The sequence below is a fragment of the Sturnus vulgaris genome, chromosome 7, assembly GCF_052056855.1.
Source record: "Sturnus vulgaris isolate bStuVul1 chromosome 7, bStuVul1.hap1, whole genome shotgun sequence".
Taxonomy (NCBI): Eukaryota; Metazoa; Chordata; class Aves; order Passeriformes; family Sturnidae; genus Sturnus; species Sturnus vulgaris.
Window position 1 is genome coordinate 15264961 of NC_142249.1, and position 14999 is coordinate 15279959.

The following is a 14999-nucleotide window of genomic DNA, read 5'->3' on the forward strand; positions in this document are numbered from 1 at the left end:
TTATTTCTGGGTATGCTAATGCTGTATCAAATAAATGGAACTTGGCAAACCAAGTAGCCTTCAGTGTAAGTCATGGAGTGAGCAGTTCAGGGGTAAGTGGTCTTCAAACTAACTGCAGAGCAGAAATGAAAGCTGGGTTAAGTAGAGACTCATTTTGCTAAATGACCTGGCTGAGGGTGCTGGCACCAGTGTTTGTTCTGATCACACAAATGGCTGGCCTGCACTTTGCTCTGTTCTCTGGTCTGCCTTCTCAGTATGTAGAACCAAGCATGAATGTAATCAACTGTATGAATAGGAATGCCATTATTAATTATGCTTGCATTATCTCCTTACTTCTAGCTGGCAGGCAGGCTTCAAGAGCTGGCCCAGAGTGTGTTCAGTTCCCATTCCTGACCAAAGAGCTGGTGAATTACTGAATCCTACCAATAAGTCGTTCCGTGGTAGATCCCCTTTCCTTCTGTCAGGGAGCACTTCAGAATCTCAGCAAAGCACCAGATACTGCAGAGAATAATCCTATAAGGGCATGGAGGAAAGAATACCAGATTGGTTTAAGGTGTATGGTGTTATTCCTCAGCACTATTGTCCTGTGAACACAGGGAAAGGATTTGAAAATGTGCAATAGGAGAATGCAAACTGGCCATGTGTTAAATGAGTCACAAACAACAGCTTGCCTGTAAAGCATATCTTCAAACCTGCTTCTCATTTCCTCAGACCATATTCTCTGGGAAGAATATAACTTTACCACCTCTTAGAATATGATGCTAAGGGTAAAAGAACCTATCTTCTGATGAAACTCAAGTGGGGAAATCCAAGCCCATAAAAAACTGGTTTCCAAATGTATAGTTTTGTTTCTTGTCATTTGACATAACTAGGATTTTTAGTTCTCATTTAGTGATGAAATGTTACTCTTGAGTTATTATGAGAAAAGCAAGCTTACACTGACTATTAAGTCTATATTTGCAGGCTTAACTACTATTATTTTTACTGGGAAAGCAGAATTTAGTGCCCTCCCAGAATGTGTCAGACTTTGCTTGGAGGTGTATAAGTTTTTAATTATTTCTTTGAAATAAAATTGCTCTGGAAAGTAATGGTGGGAAAAGGACAAAGTATAATACAAACCCGGGTAGGCATAAAAGAGAACTGAGATGGATTGTTAGTATATCTTCCTTGTGAATTTGAGTTTTCCCATGGTGGAGTAAATAGAAATAGATGCACAGGAATAAAGGTAAGCAACTGAAGTGACTCTTGCCTTATTTCTGTTTGTGCTGAGCTGATAGAACAATGTTGTATGTCTGATCTAACACTGAAAATTTGTTGCTGTGCTCCTTCTGCTTAGTCTGCTTTATGCCTTTATCAAGCTGAAAGCCTTTTGAAGTCTGTGGATCATTTTCTTTTCTTTGTATTGTATGTTGTTTCTAAATGAATTAGCTTCTAAGCTAATCTGTCACAGATTTAATTATGGCACACAATCACAAGGGACTTGCTTTTTCCTGTTACCGACCAAAGAACTTTATTGAATAAGGAAAACAGTTGTGTACTTGATTCTAATTTGGTCTTTCACTTTGTCTGTTTCACTGTGAAACTACTCCAGTCTTTTCTTGCTAAAAGATTAAAGAGAAAGGTGTCTGGATAAAAAGGGTAGTTGTGTGTGTCTTCCTTGACCACAGGAGTATGCAGCAACCTAAAAGTGGTGTTTTCTGTGCTTCAGAGAGGAGGAATTATGTTCAGATATCTTGGATTCCTCCTCCATACTAAACCACCACCTTAAGTTAAGGAGAGAGTTTTGTTGCAACTTTTTAACCTCACCTTCTGTACTACTTTCTTCCTGAAGTCTTCGCACTTGGACGTGAGCCTCTTGATGTTGATACTCCTGCTCTGCCCACAGACATGTTGTTGAGAGAGATTCATCTGTGCCCAACAGCACTTTCTTGCTGCTATTTTTTCTAACCCCTATTTTCTTTCCTTGATTCCAAGGCTGTTTTGTTGTATTTTCCATGATGAAAGGTTTGGGGTGATTCCTTCCCTCTCTTTGCTAACAGTATATCTTACAGCTACACTTCTTCCCTCTGTAGCTTGCTCTCTAACATTCTATAGGGAGGGATGATTTTAGGTGCTAGCAAATACCGTGGTGTTCTCTTTGCATTAGGCTCTGGACTTGCCAGACCTTTGTACAGATGTTATCTAGATAATATTCTGTGTGAGCATTAGGAAGAGGAGAGGTTTGGTGAAAGCTGTGCTGCTTTTTTCTCCCATCCTGTGCAAGGTGCTTTCTCTAGTTATGTAGGCAATTAAGTGTTTTCTGTGCAAACATGGTCCCTTCCCAAACCCTGAGCTATTTATTGAATTGTGTTATCGATCTCAGAGGTGGTCAGCTACATCTGATTGTCCTGCTGGGAGAGGTGCTCAAGAGGTTCAAGCCAGGAATCAGCACTGGTTTTACTTCTGGTAAACATCATGGCAAGTTGTTGTACCTGAATGCCCAGGTGAAGGATTTCCAAGGTCATTAAGCCAATGGATATTCCTTCTTCCTTTTCTCTCTCTCTCTCATTCTTGATCTATTTTTTTCCATCTTAAAAAAACAAAGTAGCAAAGTGGTCTGTGCCACAGAAATATGTTTGTCACACTACACCACTTTGAACTGCATAACATCAAAGAAAATCAGTGCTTTGATAACTTGATTTGAAAGGGTTGTAGAAATAGCCATCATTATGAATCACAACAGAGAGGAATAGAAAAGATGGTGATTTTCAAAAAGCAAAGCTTGTAAAGTAGGGGAAAATCTAAAGTGGCTGCCAGCGCCACATTATCATCTAACAAACCCCAACTACACAACTGTTCTGTAGCTTTGCAGAACATATTTTCTTGAGGATATGAAGAGGAATGAAACATCCTAGGTGTAAAGAGGAACAAGGAAACAAATGTGGGCTAAGGAAAGGGTTGTAACGGGAGAAAGCAATGCATGCTGCTTGGGTACGAATTTCTTCCTCCTCTTCATAAAACCACCCTTCCTGAAGATGAAGGGCATCCCAGATTGCTTGCTGGGACTCTCCTCAACCCAGAGAACTTCAGTTCTTATGGGCTGGACATAGGGAAGAGAAGAGAAGCCCCCAGCATTTCTGTACTTTGTCACTGCTCTTCTGAGAAGACTCTCACCATGGATTGGAATGAGTTTCTGGCTCTAGGAGACTGCAAGAAATTTGGCCTTAAAGTGAATTCTCAACTGCAAATGTTTTAATTTAGAATTTTGACAGTTCAAATTGGACTTTAGCTTATTCTTTCCATCAGTCTAACAGACAGGAGTTAGGGCATTAAGGCAAGGTAGCAGCCAGTGAAATGGCAGGGATGTGTCGTGCTAGTAAGGTGAAATCAGTATGTCCTGTCCCATCCTCATCCCCAGACAAGTAAGTGTTGGCTAGTGGGGAATGTTTATAAGATTTCAGTGACATTGAGTGGGGATACTGTTTGCATTCAGACACAGCTTTACCACTAGACCTTCATTAATACTTACCCTCTAGTCTTAGGAAGGGTAAAGGAGAAGACATGAACATAATAATCTCTTTTATCAACTGACTTGTTTATATATTTACTTTTTCCAAGAAACTGCATGTCCTTTCTTAAAAATAAAAAAATGGGCAGAGGAAGAGGGAGATGGAAACAGGCCGTGTGCCATACTGATTCACTTGGGTAGTGTGCATTGCAGAGAATCAGTGGCCAAATGGCTCTGGAGTGTGAAAGAGGAGGAAGTGAGCCAATTGTGTTGGTTAGGTTATTCTAATGATTTTTATTAGAGCAGAGCAGGACATGGTGACATCATTTGATGTGGGGAAGGAAGAGCTCAATTTATACCTAGAGTAGCTGACCTGCAATCTGTCCTCAAATCAGTGTAACTTCTACTGGGGAGAAAAGATGCTTTCAGCTGGAGAAGTCACATAATTACACTAAATGAAATTAATTATAATGACAAAAGCAATTGGTCAGTTGACTTCTACCTGAAAAACTCAGTTTAACCAATGCTTTTGCATTAAAAGTGATGTACAAGGATCTGCTACTCAGTATTTCTAAACAGCTGCAGCAGACACCATCTGAGCATACAGCACATGCCAGAGTGGAGCTCTGGTGCTCTGGCTGAAACTATAATTGTCATATGGGGACACTGGCCTTTGAAGGATAAACAGAAATACTGTCATGTGTGCTGTGTCTAGAGGTGGTGTTAACAACCACAGACATCTTGATGTATCTTACCCAAACATTTTTAGCCTCACTTCTGACCAGGTTGTTTAATGTGACTGTGCTGTCTATCTTCAGCCATCCACTCGAATATTATATGAACCTTTTGGCTCATTTTAGTCACTATTGAAAGACAGGAGTGTCAAGTATGTTGAGTTTTTATGTGTTTTGTGAAAGCAGGTGGTCGGTGAAGGAAATCTCTACATTAGTTCTTTCCGACTAAAGCAGCAGCTTTTCAATACATTGTTTTTCCCCAGGGACTCCATACAAGAGAGCATGGGAAGAGGCAAGGGATCTAGCTGTGAAAAAAGTGTCAGGCAGACCTCAGACCTTGTAAGACACGGAGTAATGCAATCATAAGGAAAAAAACCAACTCTGCTGGAAACTGAGCTGTGTCACTACTGCTAGTCAAGAACTACTCATTCTCAGTGTGACTGCTGCTCAGTTATTATTAATGATCTGACTGTGGTTTGCCTTGGCTCTGCTAATTCTGTGGCTGAGCCTTACCTGCCAAGTCAGCATCCCTTCTGGCTGTCAGTGGGAGCTGGCTTGCCCTGCTGCAGGCCGGCAATGCTCACCCATTCTGTTGTGAGGAAAGTGGGAGCTCTCTGGAGCAAGATACCGTAGATTGTGGCTTGTCTAAGCTTCAGGCCACGGTTTTCAGATGGCCATGGCTTTTAAATGCCCAGTGTCTCACAAGCAAGTCTTCTGCCTTTGTTTCTGAGAAGTGCTAAGTATCTTTTGACTGCTGTCTGAACTTTTTGTCACAGGTGCCCAAGTTAGTGTGTGCTTTTTCAGCGCTAGTCCAAGAATACTGATATTTATTTCTCAATTTTTTATGGAACAAGAAATGTGCCTTGGGTAAAATAAATAAAATATTAAAAGGATCTCAAATGGAGGAATAATTTTCTGACTCCATCCTGAATGTATATCTCTGGCTTGGCGTACAAACCCAGACTTCTACCCCTCTCTTTTCTCTAGGCTGTCAGCGCTCCATAGGTTTGTCCAATGGGAAAGCCAAGGTGTGCAGCTACAGTGGATGGTATTACTGCAGCACCTGTCATGTGGATGACAGCTTCCTCATCCCTGCACGGCTGGTTCATAACTGGGACACTTCCAAATACAAGGTAATCTCCCTGCAGGTTGGAGTGCTAGTGAGTGGACTGAATTGCTGATAGAAACACAACAGCCCAAAGGTTGCAGACATTGACTGCTAATACTGTCTTCTTTGTCCTTCTTGACAAAATGAGCCACGCTCTCTCAACAAGACATGTTTTCATCACAGTTTCCTTGGCCAGATCTAAGGTCTTCCTCCAAAGGAGCAGCCATGCTTCTCCTTCTTGGTGGCATCATTTTCATCGTTGCTTATCTGGCTGTTTAAGAGACAGGGAGAGGTAGCACACAACAAATTCTTTTAGCTCTAATCCTTGCAGTTATTGGGCCCTTGAGGAGTACCTGTTTCATGACCACCAGGGACTAAGGATTGGCACTGCTTAGTGTATGGATGCTAAACTGTGGAAATGCCTATAGGAAACTGGTTTACCAAATGCAATGTTTGTGAAGCCCAGTATATTCTGTCTCTTGGCATGAGCATTTTGAGGACACTAGGAGGATGTTGCAGTAGAGCTTGTTTGAACCAGACAGATGAAAGTAACATAAGAAAATTCTACAGTTGTTCACTTGCCATACAAGAGCTTTTCTAAAACTTTTATAATCTGCTATTTGCTGCTGCCTTGGTGGCTGGTTGCTAGATAGGGGCACTGATTACATGCCTCAAAGCATTATACCAGCAAACACAGTAAGAGTGTTGTTTCTACATCTCAGGCAGTATATGCTGAAAAAATAAAGTCATAAGGAATCCAGACCATGCTAGAGCTTCAGACCTAGCAGCCACTGTTAGGAGAGGCTGTTTGATGTTTTGTGTCTGCAAATATTATTATTATGTGCTATTTGAAAAGGAAAAAAATAACCAGTAAATGCCCTATTAGAGGAAAAGCAGGTCTCTTGAAGAAAATTTGTCAGATGGGGAGATTATTAAGAGGTGGCTAGAGCCTGCCATCAGGAAAATGATAGTCTTGCTCTGTGAAATGCAAGATTCTTCAAAGTTGCAAAGCTCCAAGGTGTGGAGACAAAAATCCCTCCCATGCCTAGAAGTTAAGAATATTTAAAAGTTCTTTTTTTGGATGCTTTTACGAAGGACTAAGCTTGCTAGCACATGGTAGTATAAGTAGACCTGATGTGGGTCAAGTGGATGGTAAGGCAAAGACCTCATATCCATCTGTCAGTAATATCACCATGAAAATTAACTGGGTTTTTTCCTAAACCTGAAGCGTAAAAACTATGCTCTAGTCTGTTTCTATGTTATAGGCAGCTGAGGCAGAAAAAGAAACAGGACTTTCAGGCTTAAGCATTCATTGAAAACTTAATCTATTGTCATCTCACTGTAATAGTGAGAAATTTCGTTTTGCACTTACTGTAGACAGAACAGGTATGAGGTGCCTTGGAAACATAAGCAAATTCTGTGCAGCTGCTTTACCCGTTTTTGTGTGAAAGTGCTCAGAGAAGTGAGTTTAAGAAAGGAACACAACCCTTCAGCTAGGAAAAAATAACATCATCCCAAACTATTAGAGCAGGAGCTAAAAAAGTGAGGGAAGGTGGAGATAAGCACGCTGCCCTGCCCCTTGGAAGTAGCACAGCACTGCCTGAAAGTGGAGCTTCTGCACAGGGACACATGCTCCTGGCTGTACTTCTGGCTGCACACCCCAAAGAGGTCCTGCAGGAAATAGGCCCTTAGTACATTTGATGATCAGGACTGAAAGAGGGCTCCAGGATTCAAAAGGTTTTGTTTTACACGGTCTGAAATACGTCTGTCAATCCACCAAATTGGAAGCAAATTTGAATGAAGAATTTGCAAACCTGCACTCCTTTCTACTGCCACCTACTCCCACCTCCTCAGGGGTTTCTGGGGTCTGTCCTGTTTCTAGTAAAGCTAGCACCAAAAGGTACTGTAGAACACGAGCTTTTACAGTGTAACTGGGCATGTTTCTCTTTTTATGTTTAATGAGCTCAACATCTAAGCAGCAGCTGTAAAATAAGCTGTGGCATCAATTAAGTTTGGAAATTGAGAGGTTCTTGTCTGCTTTTGGCAAGACAGGTCATGAAAATCAGAAAAAATAAACCTCTCTAGAGCTGTCTCTTCCCATACCCAGGATCCTGAAAAACAACAATGCACTTAACATCTGGTAGCACATGGGTAGGAAAAGAAAAATCCTCTTGGCTGCAAGAGAAGCTCTTTGAAAGGATTTGGCAGTTAGATGTGTTTCTTCTGTCAGAACCAAAGCTGCAGCTCAGTCCCCAGGTTTGCTTTTTGCCCCATGTCTTCTACTGTTTTCATATTTGTATTTTTCATGTGTTTGATTGAAGGCAAAAGAAAAGAGGCAGTTTTGTGAACACTCTTTCTTCCTTTATCTTAGGCCAAGTGTTTTCCCTGTTTGCACGCAAAGCCCACTGAATATTGAAGTTTGTTTCAGGTGGCTTTCAGCCTTCACAAAATGCCAGACAAACATACTAGGAAATGAACTCCCAGTGCCAGAAGGTTTCAAGAGAAGCTGTCTTATGGTAAATTGAATTTTGAACTGTAGGTTTGCAAGCTCTAGAAAGGAAAGGTCTGGAAATGTTAGCATCCATCCTTGTATGACGTTTAAAGCTGAAACTCTGTTGCACTTCGCATCTTCTCATTCCTTCTGCCTGATTTAATAGGATTGTTTTACTGCCCAGTAAAGCTGGGGGGACTGTGAGTGTGCTAGGATGTATAGTGAAATATTGAATTCCTATGACTACCCCACCTTTCCCATTTTAAGACTGTTGCAGCCTCTTGTAACATTGCTGTGTTTGGCAATGTGAGTTAATGTTTTGCCAGATGTGTGTGCCTGTATCAGTCATGCAGAGTGGACTGACACCTATCTGTCAGCCAGTGATGCTGGGCAAAGCTACTTTTCCTGCAATCAGCACTCCATAGGTGCATTGTATTGGCAAGGAGAGGGAAAGGTTTGTTTTGCTCCTCTCTCCTCAAAGGCTGCATTCAGACCATGCAGCACCAGTGGTGCACAGTAATACGTGGTCACCATAGTGCCTGTATATGGCAGAGTCACTCAGGGGACCTCAGTTGTGGCATCTCTTTGTTTCTATGCTCTTAATGCCTCAAGGGAGATGCCCAGCATGGGGTACAGGTGTGCACAGATGTGAGTGTAGTATTCAGACAGGAACCACCCCCAGTTGCCAAGACAGCAGAGCAGGTTGATCAGGAGCCCATTGCTTCAACAGAGGCTTAAAGCAAGGAGAGAGACAAAGACAGCACTGAGCACCTGGTCCTGCTGGTGGGAGGAGCTAGTCACTGTGCCAAGCATTCACACACCTCCTAGGGAATCATGGAATACGTGCTTTAATTTGCTAATTGGTGGAAGAGGACTAATAATTACTGTAGATACAGAAGTTGCCAGGGGATTGCTGAGATATTGTGGTCAGATGGTTAATGATTGTAAAAGCAGGTTGTTTAACTGCAGCTTTTTAATGCATTGCAATAAGCATAATAAAATACCAACATTGCTAGTGTTAAAATACTCGATAAATTTGAAGTTTATAGAACTTTGTACTACAAAATCTGAGGTGCTTGTTTTGCCACGTTAGCTCTGTTTCCACTCAGATGGCACTGTTCCTTGTACATGCAGGATATTAAAAAAAAAAAAAGAAAAATTAAATTAGTAGGGTGTTTAATGTAAATAGATGGGATATTCAATACAGTTTCAGGGCCTAGGAAACCTGGGGATTTATGGTTTGCTGTATTTAAAATTGCACATCTTGTTATCTCTATAGTTATTGGTGGGAAGGCTGGCCTTGACATATTTCTTAGATTTATATTAAATGTTGTGAAAAGGTTACATCTGGGGCTAGCTTCCCCTGACAGTAGGTAGTTACTTGTGCTGGTTTTGGAAGTGGTGCTATTTATAAGGATGTGTACTGTTCTTACCTACAGCACCAGAAGGGAAAGAACTTCCTAAATCTCAAGAGGCTGTGGCATGTGTGCCCTTTCTACTTTTGTTAGCCTAACTCATCCCTCCCTTGTCTCAGTGTAAACATTGACTTAGGGGTCCAGGAGGACTAATTGAATCATGGAACCAGTCACATTTCTGTAGCAGAGTTTCAGGTGATTTGCAGCTCATTTCATGTAATCCCATCTTCTCTTTTCCATCTGTGATAAAATGCAGAAATCAGGAATGAGAGGGAATTTGACCTTTTCACTTAAGGAACAGGAGTATGTTTTCTAATGGTACAAGAGTCCCATTCATTTATCGAGGTTACAGTAGCTTTTTGCAGATGGAGATAAAACAGAGCATTATCATGAAAAATGCATGAAAAGCTGCTTGCAGATTGAATTTTGGGAGTAATACCAATAAGATTCAATTTTATTTATCTGTGTTTTAAAAAGCACAACTTGCTTTTAGCCAAAAAGAGCAGTGAACAAACAAATATATTAACAGAGAATAAACTTTTTGGGTAAAAGTAGCTATCTCCTACATTCAATTTTGAAGGCCTTGATGAAGTTTGACTTGGCTATAAGCAGAGAGAGTTGGATCTCTCTCAACTGTCTCCATTTGTAATTGGTTACAGTAAGTTTTCAGATGCATAGAATAGCTGACAGATGACAGAGGGGGAGATCTGCTTAAGGAGAGTTAGGAGAAAAGCCTAACGAAACTGCTTTATTTTTTAGGTATCAAAGCAAGCCAAAGAGTTCCTGGAATATGTTTATGAGGAGCCATTAATTGATATCCAGCAGGAAAATCCCATGTTGTACAATCATGTTGAACCTCTGGCAACTGTTGTCCGCCTGAGACAGCAGCTAAAATCCCTGCGAGCCTACTTGTTCAGCTGCAGAGCAGCAGTGGCTGAAGATCTGCGCAGAAGGTAAGAGCCACAGCCAACCTACAGCACCAGGATGGAGCTTCCTTGGCTTGTTAGCTCTCCTACTGCCTGTTTTGTTTTTCCTCACACTGTGGTTCTGAAGGCATTACCCATTTAGAAAGATGTTGTGTGTGTATCTGATTTCTCTGGGAAGCGGGTTGTCCTCTGCTGAAGAAAATTATTTTATAGGGTCTGAATATCCGAAGTTGTTGACAGCTATTAGCCCCGGGGCATCACACATTGTGGTGAGCATCTTTTACTCCTCCTCTTTCTGGCAGTGTGTGAGTATTTTCATGTTGTGAGATCTGCTAGCTCATGCCCCCTGCCATGGCATCACAGTGAGGCAGGCCCTGCTGGGACCTTTGAAACACCTCACAGTGTGGCAAAGCATGGGGGGGGCAGAGTCAACCACCTTTCCAGCACTTCTGCTCTCCTCTGTGATATGACCTCAGCAAAGGCAGAGGTCAGATGTAGTCCCCTGGCACATGACCCAGTACATGATTTGTGCTGGTCTCTTCCTCAGTCAGTATCCATGACATGCCTGCACTGAATGTTTTGTTTATTGGCAAATACATGGTCACAGCACAGCAAAAGGTGTTTCATATTGAGTTTACTGTGGTGAAAACAAAAGTTTTATAAAAAGTGAACTTCATTTTAGGAGTGCTGTATGTGTCCTAAGAAGTTTACAGAGATGAGAAGAATGAAGTTCTTCTCCTGTAAAGATTTATTCCTCACTCAAAATGCTCACAATGGCTTTGCTGCCTTCATCTAGTATCCCAGTGTGCAGATGCTCACTACCAATGTGATGACTTTATAGTGCACAGCTGAAAAGTAAACAAAGAAAATATGTTATTTAAATTTTCCTTTGGCTCATCACAGGGGCAAGTTGCAAGAAAAGGAGGAGTTTAAACAATATGCATTCCTAAATTTAGTACTGTTTCCTAATTAAAAGTGAAAGATGGAGAGAGAGAATCCAGTTATCTGTCCTGCTCTAAAAACATTCTTTTTCTGCTTGATCTTCACCTTAGTATGTGAATAACTATTAATCACAAGAGAGTGAACGCAGCATCTTGAAGACCTGTCAGACCCATATAAACAGACTGAAACAAACTGTTAATATTGCTGTCTACAGAGAACTAAAAACAGACTGATTAATTGTATTGGCACCTTGCTGCCTCTGGGACATTGATAGAGCCTGCCTTATTAGGGAAAAGCAGATCACTCTGAGGTTTCTTTTATTAATACTATTTGCATTATCATCTACTTTAAATCTATACCTTGCTCTTCAACCCAGATCACAAAATGAAGATGGCAATTAAGTTGGAAACTCTTGGTGTCCTCTGTGAAGACAAAACTGTTTACAATGCTTACAGTCACTTTTTCTGAAGAATTCCAGATGGCTATAAACCAGGTTAGCTCAGGATCCAGTTAGCTTAAATGTGGAAATGTTATTTATAATGTTTGGTGTGCCTAGATAGGTACTTTGGGAACTTTGAAACTTGGCATCTAGCAGGGAACTCTGGACTGAAACCACGCTGTGAACATGCAAGTGACAAAGTAGAAAGAAAGGAAGTAAAAAAGGAGGGAAGGAAGGAAAAGACAGAAGAAATCCTTAAAGTAGTTAGAAGGCTAACAGTAAAAATGGTCTTTGTCAGGTATAGTGATTTATTCTCACCTATTGCTCCACTGGATTCTATGCTTTTATATTTGCGGGGGGAAAAAATAAGGAGCATGGACTTGGCTGGGAGGTGAAATAAGGCCCTCCACCAGCACGTATCAGCAGTGTTCCTCTCATACTAGCCAGATGAGATTCCCAGCCTGTTGCTGAGCTCCCTGTTTTACAAGGGATGTTGTTATGCCTAGTTAGCTGTAACTGTCACCTCAGTATTGCAACACATCATTTGCCTCAAATGTCTTTACTGAACAAGTTCTCGCTTGTTTTTGTTGCCTTGCTCGTGTGGATACTGTTCAGGCAGAGGCATACAGGTCTGAAACCTAGAGCCAACACAGAATTACTGCAAGTGGAGCTGTACAGATCCCACCACCACCTGCAGATGGTGAGTGAATGGCCCAGACAAACCAAGATGGAGTCAATGAAATTGATGTCTGGGAAGGAAACGGAATCTCTGAATCCATTAAATAATGAGGGTATTCTATGAAACTGTGCTGAATGATGCAAGTTCTGTCCTGGGTTTGCTTTGTTCTTGTCATGATTGAAGATTCTTCAGGTCAAGGAACTGTCAGAATGATTCTTGGGGTAATGTTCAGATGCCTGCCTATCTACTGTAGAGTAGGGTAACCTGGGCCAACCTTGGAGCACCATCTGGGGAGCTCTCTTGACTCTCTGCTCTCTCAGCTGTTCATCTAAACTTGCAGTTCAGGTGCTGCTAGCTCAGATACTTTAGACAGATGGCAGTGACACAAGGTGAATATTTTGCAGTACATTCCCCATGCATTAGTGCTTGTTGTAGTGCCCTTGTTCTGTAAGTAAATCTGAATGGTGGTGAGAAACTATATGGAAAAACTTCCCTCTTATTGCTCATCCCTGTCTGATACTATTTGTCTGTCAGCTCCAGAACGGCAATACATCAGTTTTACCCCAGCAAAACTCTAGATACATCACTTAGCAGGCTGTAGTTTGGTCTTCCTGTATAGCAGTAGGAGGTTAAAGGTACACCTCCAGTGCTGCAGACTGTGGTCCTGGCTGAGCCTGCTGGTCTGTCAGCACGAGGTGAAACAAGCCCACATTCAGTTATGCTGAACAATAGAGTCCTGTCACTTCCTACAGTGAGGCCTTAGACACATCACTTCTGACACAGGGGTAGGTTACTTTCAAAATATTTGTGTGGCATTTGGGGAACCTGTCTAAACACATCGTAGGAATCCTGATTGATCTAATGCAATCACTATACCTCCAAATACCTCATGTATGTGAAGCTGGGGCTATGCCATCTTTCAGACCAAGGACAACAGAAGGTCATTAAGTCATCTCCAGACTGTCAAAGGAAACTTTGCATTTTCTTTGCAATGTTTAGGCCATTTGGGGAGTGGAAAATTCCAAAGCAGGAGAAAGAACAAAGATACAGGTTTTGAAAGCAGTAAACTGCAAAAAGAAAGTTTGAGCAGGGAAGAAACAGAAGGATGTGGTTTTGGGACTCTGAGATAATGGCAAGACCAACAGAAGAAGAAAATTTGTTGCATGGGTGGTTGGAAAGAGAGTGAGAGAGAAACTCATTCAAAGAGGATTTCTGCATATCCTGAGAGGAATCAGTGTTAAGACCAAACAACAACTCAAAGTGAGGAAAGGTGAGAAAATAAATGCAGAGAAGTATGCACAAGCCATTTGTTGTTTTATTTAGAATCCTGTATGCCTGTGGTCATTGCAGTACCTGAAATAAAGTTGCCTGTTGATGGAGCTCATACAAACAGACTACCTTCACCTCTTCGCTTCAGCTCTTCTCTCTTTTGGAAAAAGTAACCATGTGTGCAGGATCTTTGCAAATTAGCATCTTCAAAAGTGTTTGGCTAAAACTGAGGGGGTGGTATTAAGGTGGAATTTGAACTCTCATTTCAACTAGAGGTAACAAAGAGCTGAAGCAGTGAAATGTGTTCCAGAGCAGCTGCCTGCTCATGTCGAGGGAAGGCCAAAAGCACAAGCTCATGCTCTGCCATGGTAAGCATCCGGCTGAGGAACCTGCCACAGCTTTCTATGGCAAATCTCCCAGAAGACAGGTGGGTCTTTCAGTTCACGTTAGCATTTTATGGTCTAGGGGGTACACCTGTATCTCCTTGTAAAGGAATGAGTAGTATTACATCTCTTCCACAATGGTAATTTCCATTCACCTTTTGAGACCAGGTTGCTTTCAAAAAAACAATGATTTTAAAGCAAGTTCCTGTTAGATGTGGACACCATGTTAAATATGATTTGTGCCATTATTATCCATACGTTTTTATATCAGAGCTTCCAGCAGCAAAGTACAAAGGTTCAAGAGTGCCTGACAAAACCAATGACCATTTTCTTATTCTTAATTTTAAGTTAACTGGGGGATCTCCACTATTTTGATTTCAAGATGAAACTGTCTCAAATTCTCTGTTCTGCTTTTAGTAACAGTGGTACTTGATTCATGAGTTAGATCTGTAGTAATTCTTGTCTTTCACAATGTTACTGCAACCTTGCTCAAGGAACCACAAAGGAGAGAGAGTTGGTGTACTGCATTTTAGTAGGAAGTTTGTAAACTGGTTCAGGATTGCTGATGGATGATAAGAGTAACTGTTTTAAAACATAGGGGTGCTCATGGGGAATTTCAAAACAACATTAAATAATACCTTACCTGGACAGGCTTACTAATAAATCTAGCACTTAGTGTGGGCTGAAGATATGTGGGAGTGACTCTTCCCAGAACATAACCAGAAGTGTTCATACCTCATGAATGTGAAATGATTCACAAATGCTTTTTTGCATAAACTCATATAATTAGAAAAAAAAAAAGGAAAAAAATAATCTGGTATAATGCCACAGGAACTAAATGAGTAAGTAATGTTTTGGTTTGGTTTAAATTAATTAATTTATTTTTTGATTTTTGATTGTAAAATCACTGTTTCCCAAAGCCCTACTTTTCTGAGTAACTTTTTTTGGCTGGAAAGTTTGGGTTCTTCTCTCCCAGCAAACTTCCAGGAGCTATGATTTCCAAGGAAATACAAAATCAAAAGCTGGAAGAGAACTATAAGAATTAGCAACACTGGAAAAAATCCTGCCTTTTCCCCTCACCTCTGATGCCGTTCTCTACCTTAAATTGACAATGTCCATATCAAAT

At 41.2% G+C, this 14999-nt stretch overlaps 1 protein-coding gene across 4 annotated transcripts in view; it reads left to right on the plus strand.

The window, feature by feature from the left end:
- PLEKHM3 (pleckstrin homology domain containing M3) overlaps positions 1-14999 on the plus strand; it is a 77711-nt gene that overhangs the window by 24120 nt on the left and 38592 nt on the right. For all 4 annotated transcript variants that reach the window (XM_088167865.1, XM_088167864.1, XM_088167863.1 and 1 more), the window contains 2 exons: positions 5209-5354; positions 9995-10188. In XM_088167865.1, coding sequence (XP_088023991.1) covers positions 5209-5354; positions 9995-10188 — 340 coding nt within the window. The remainder of the gene's footprint in view (positions 1-5208; positions 5355-9994; positions 10189-14999) is intronic.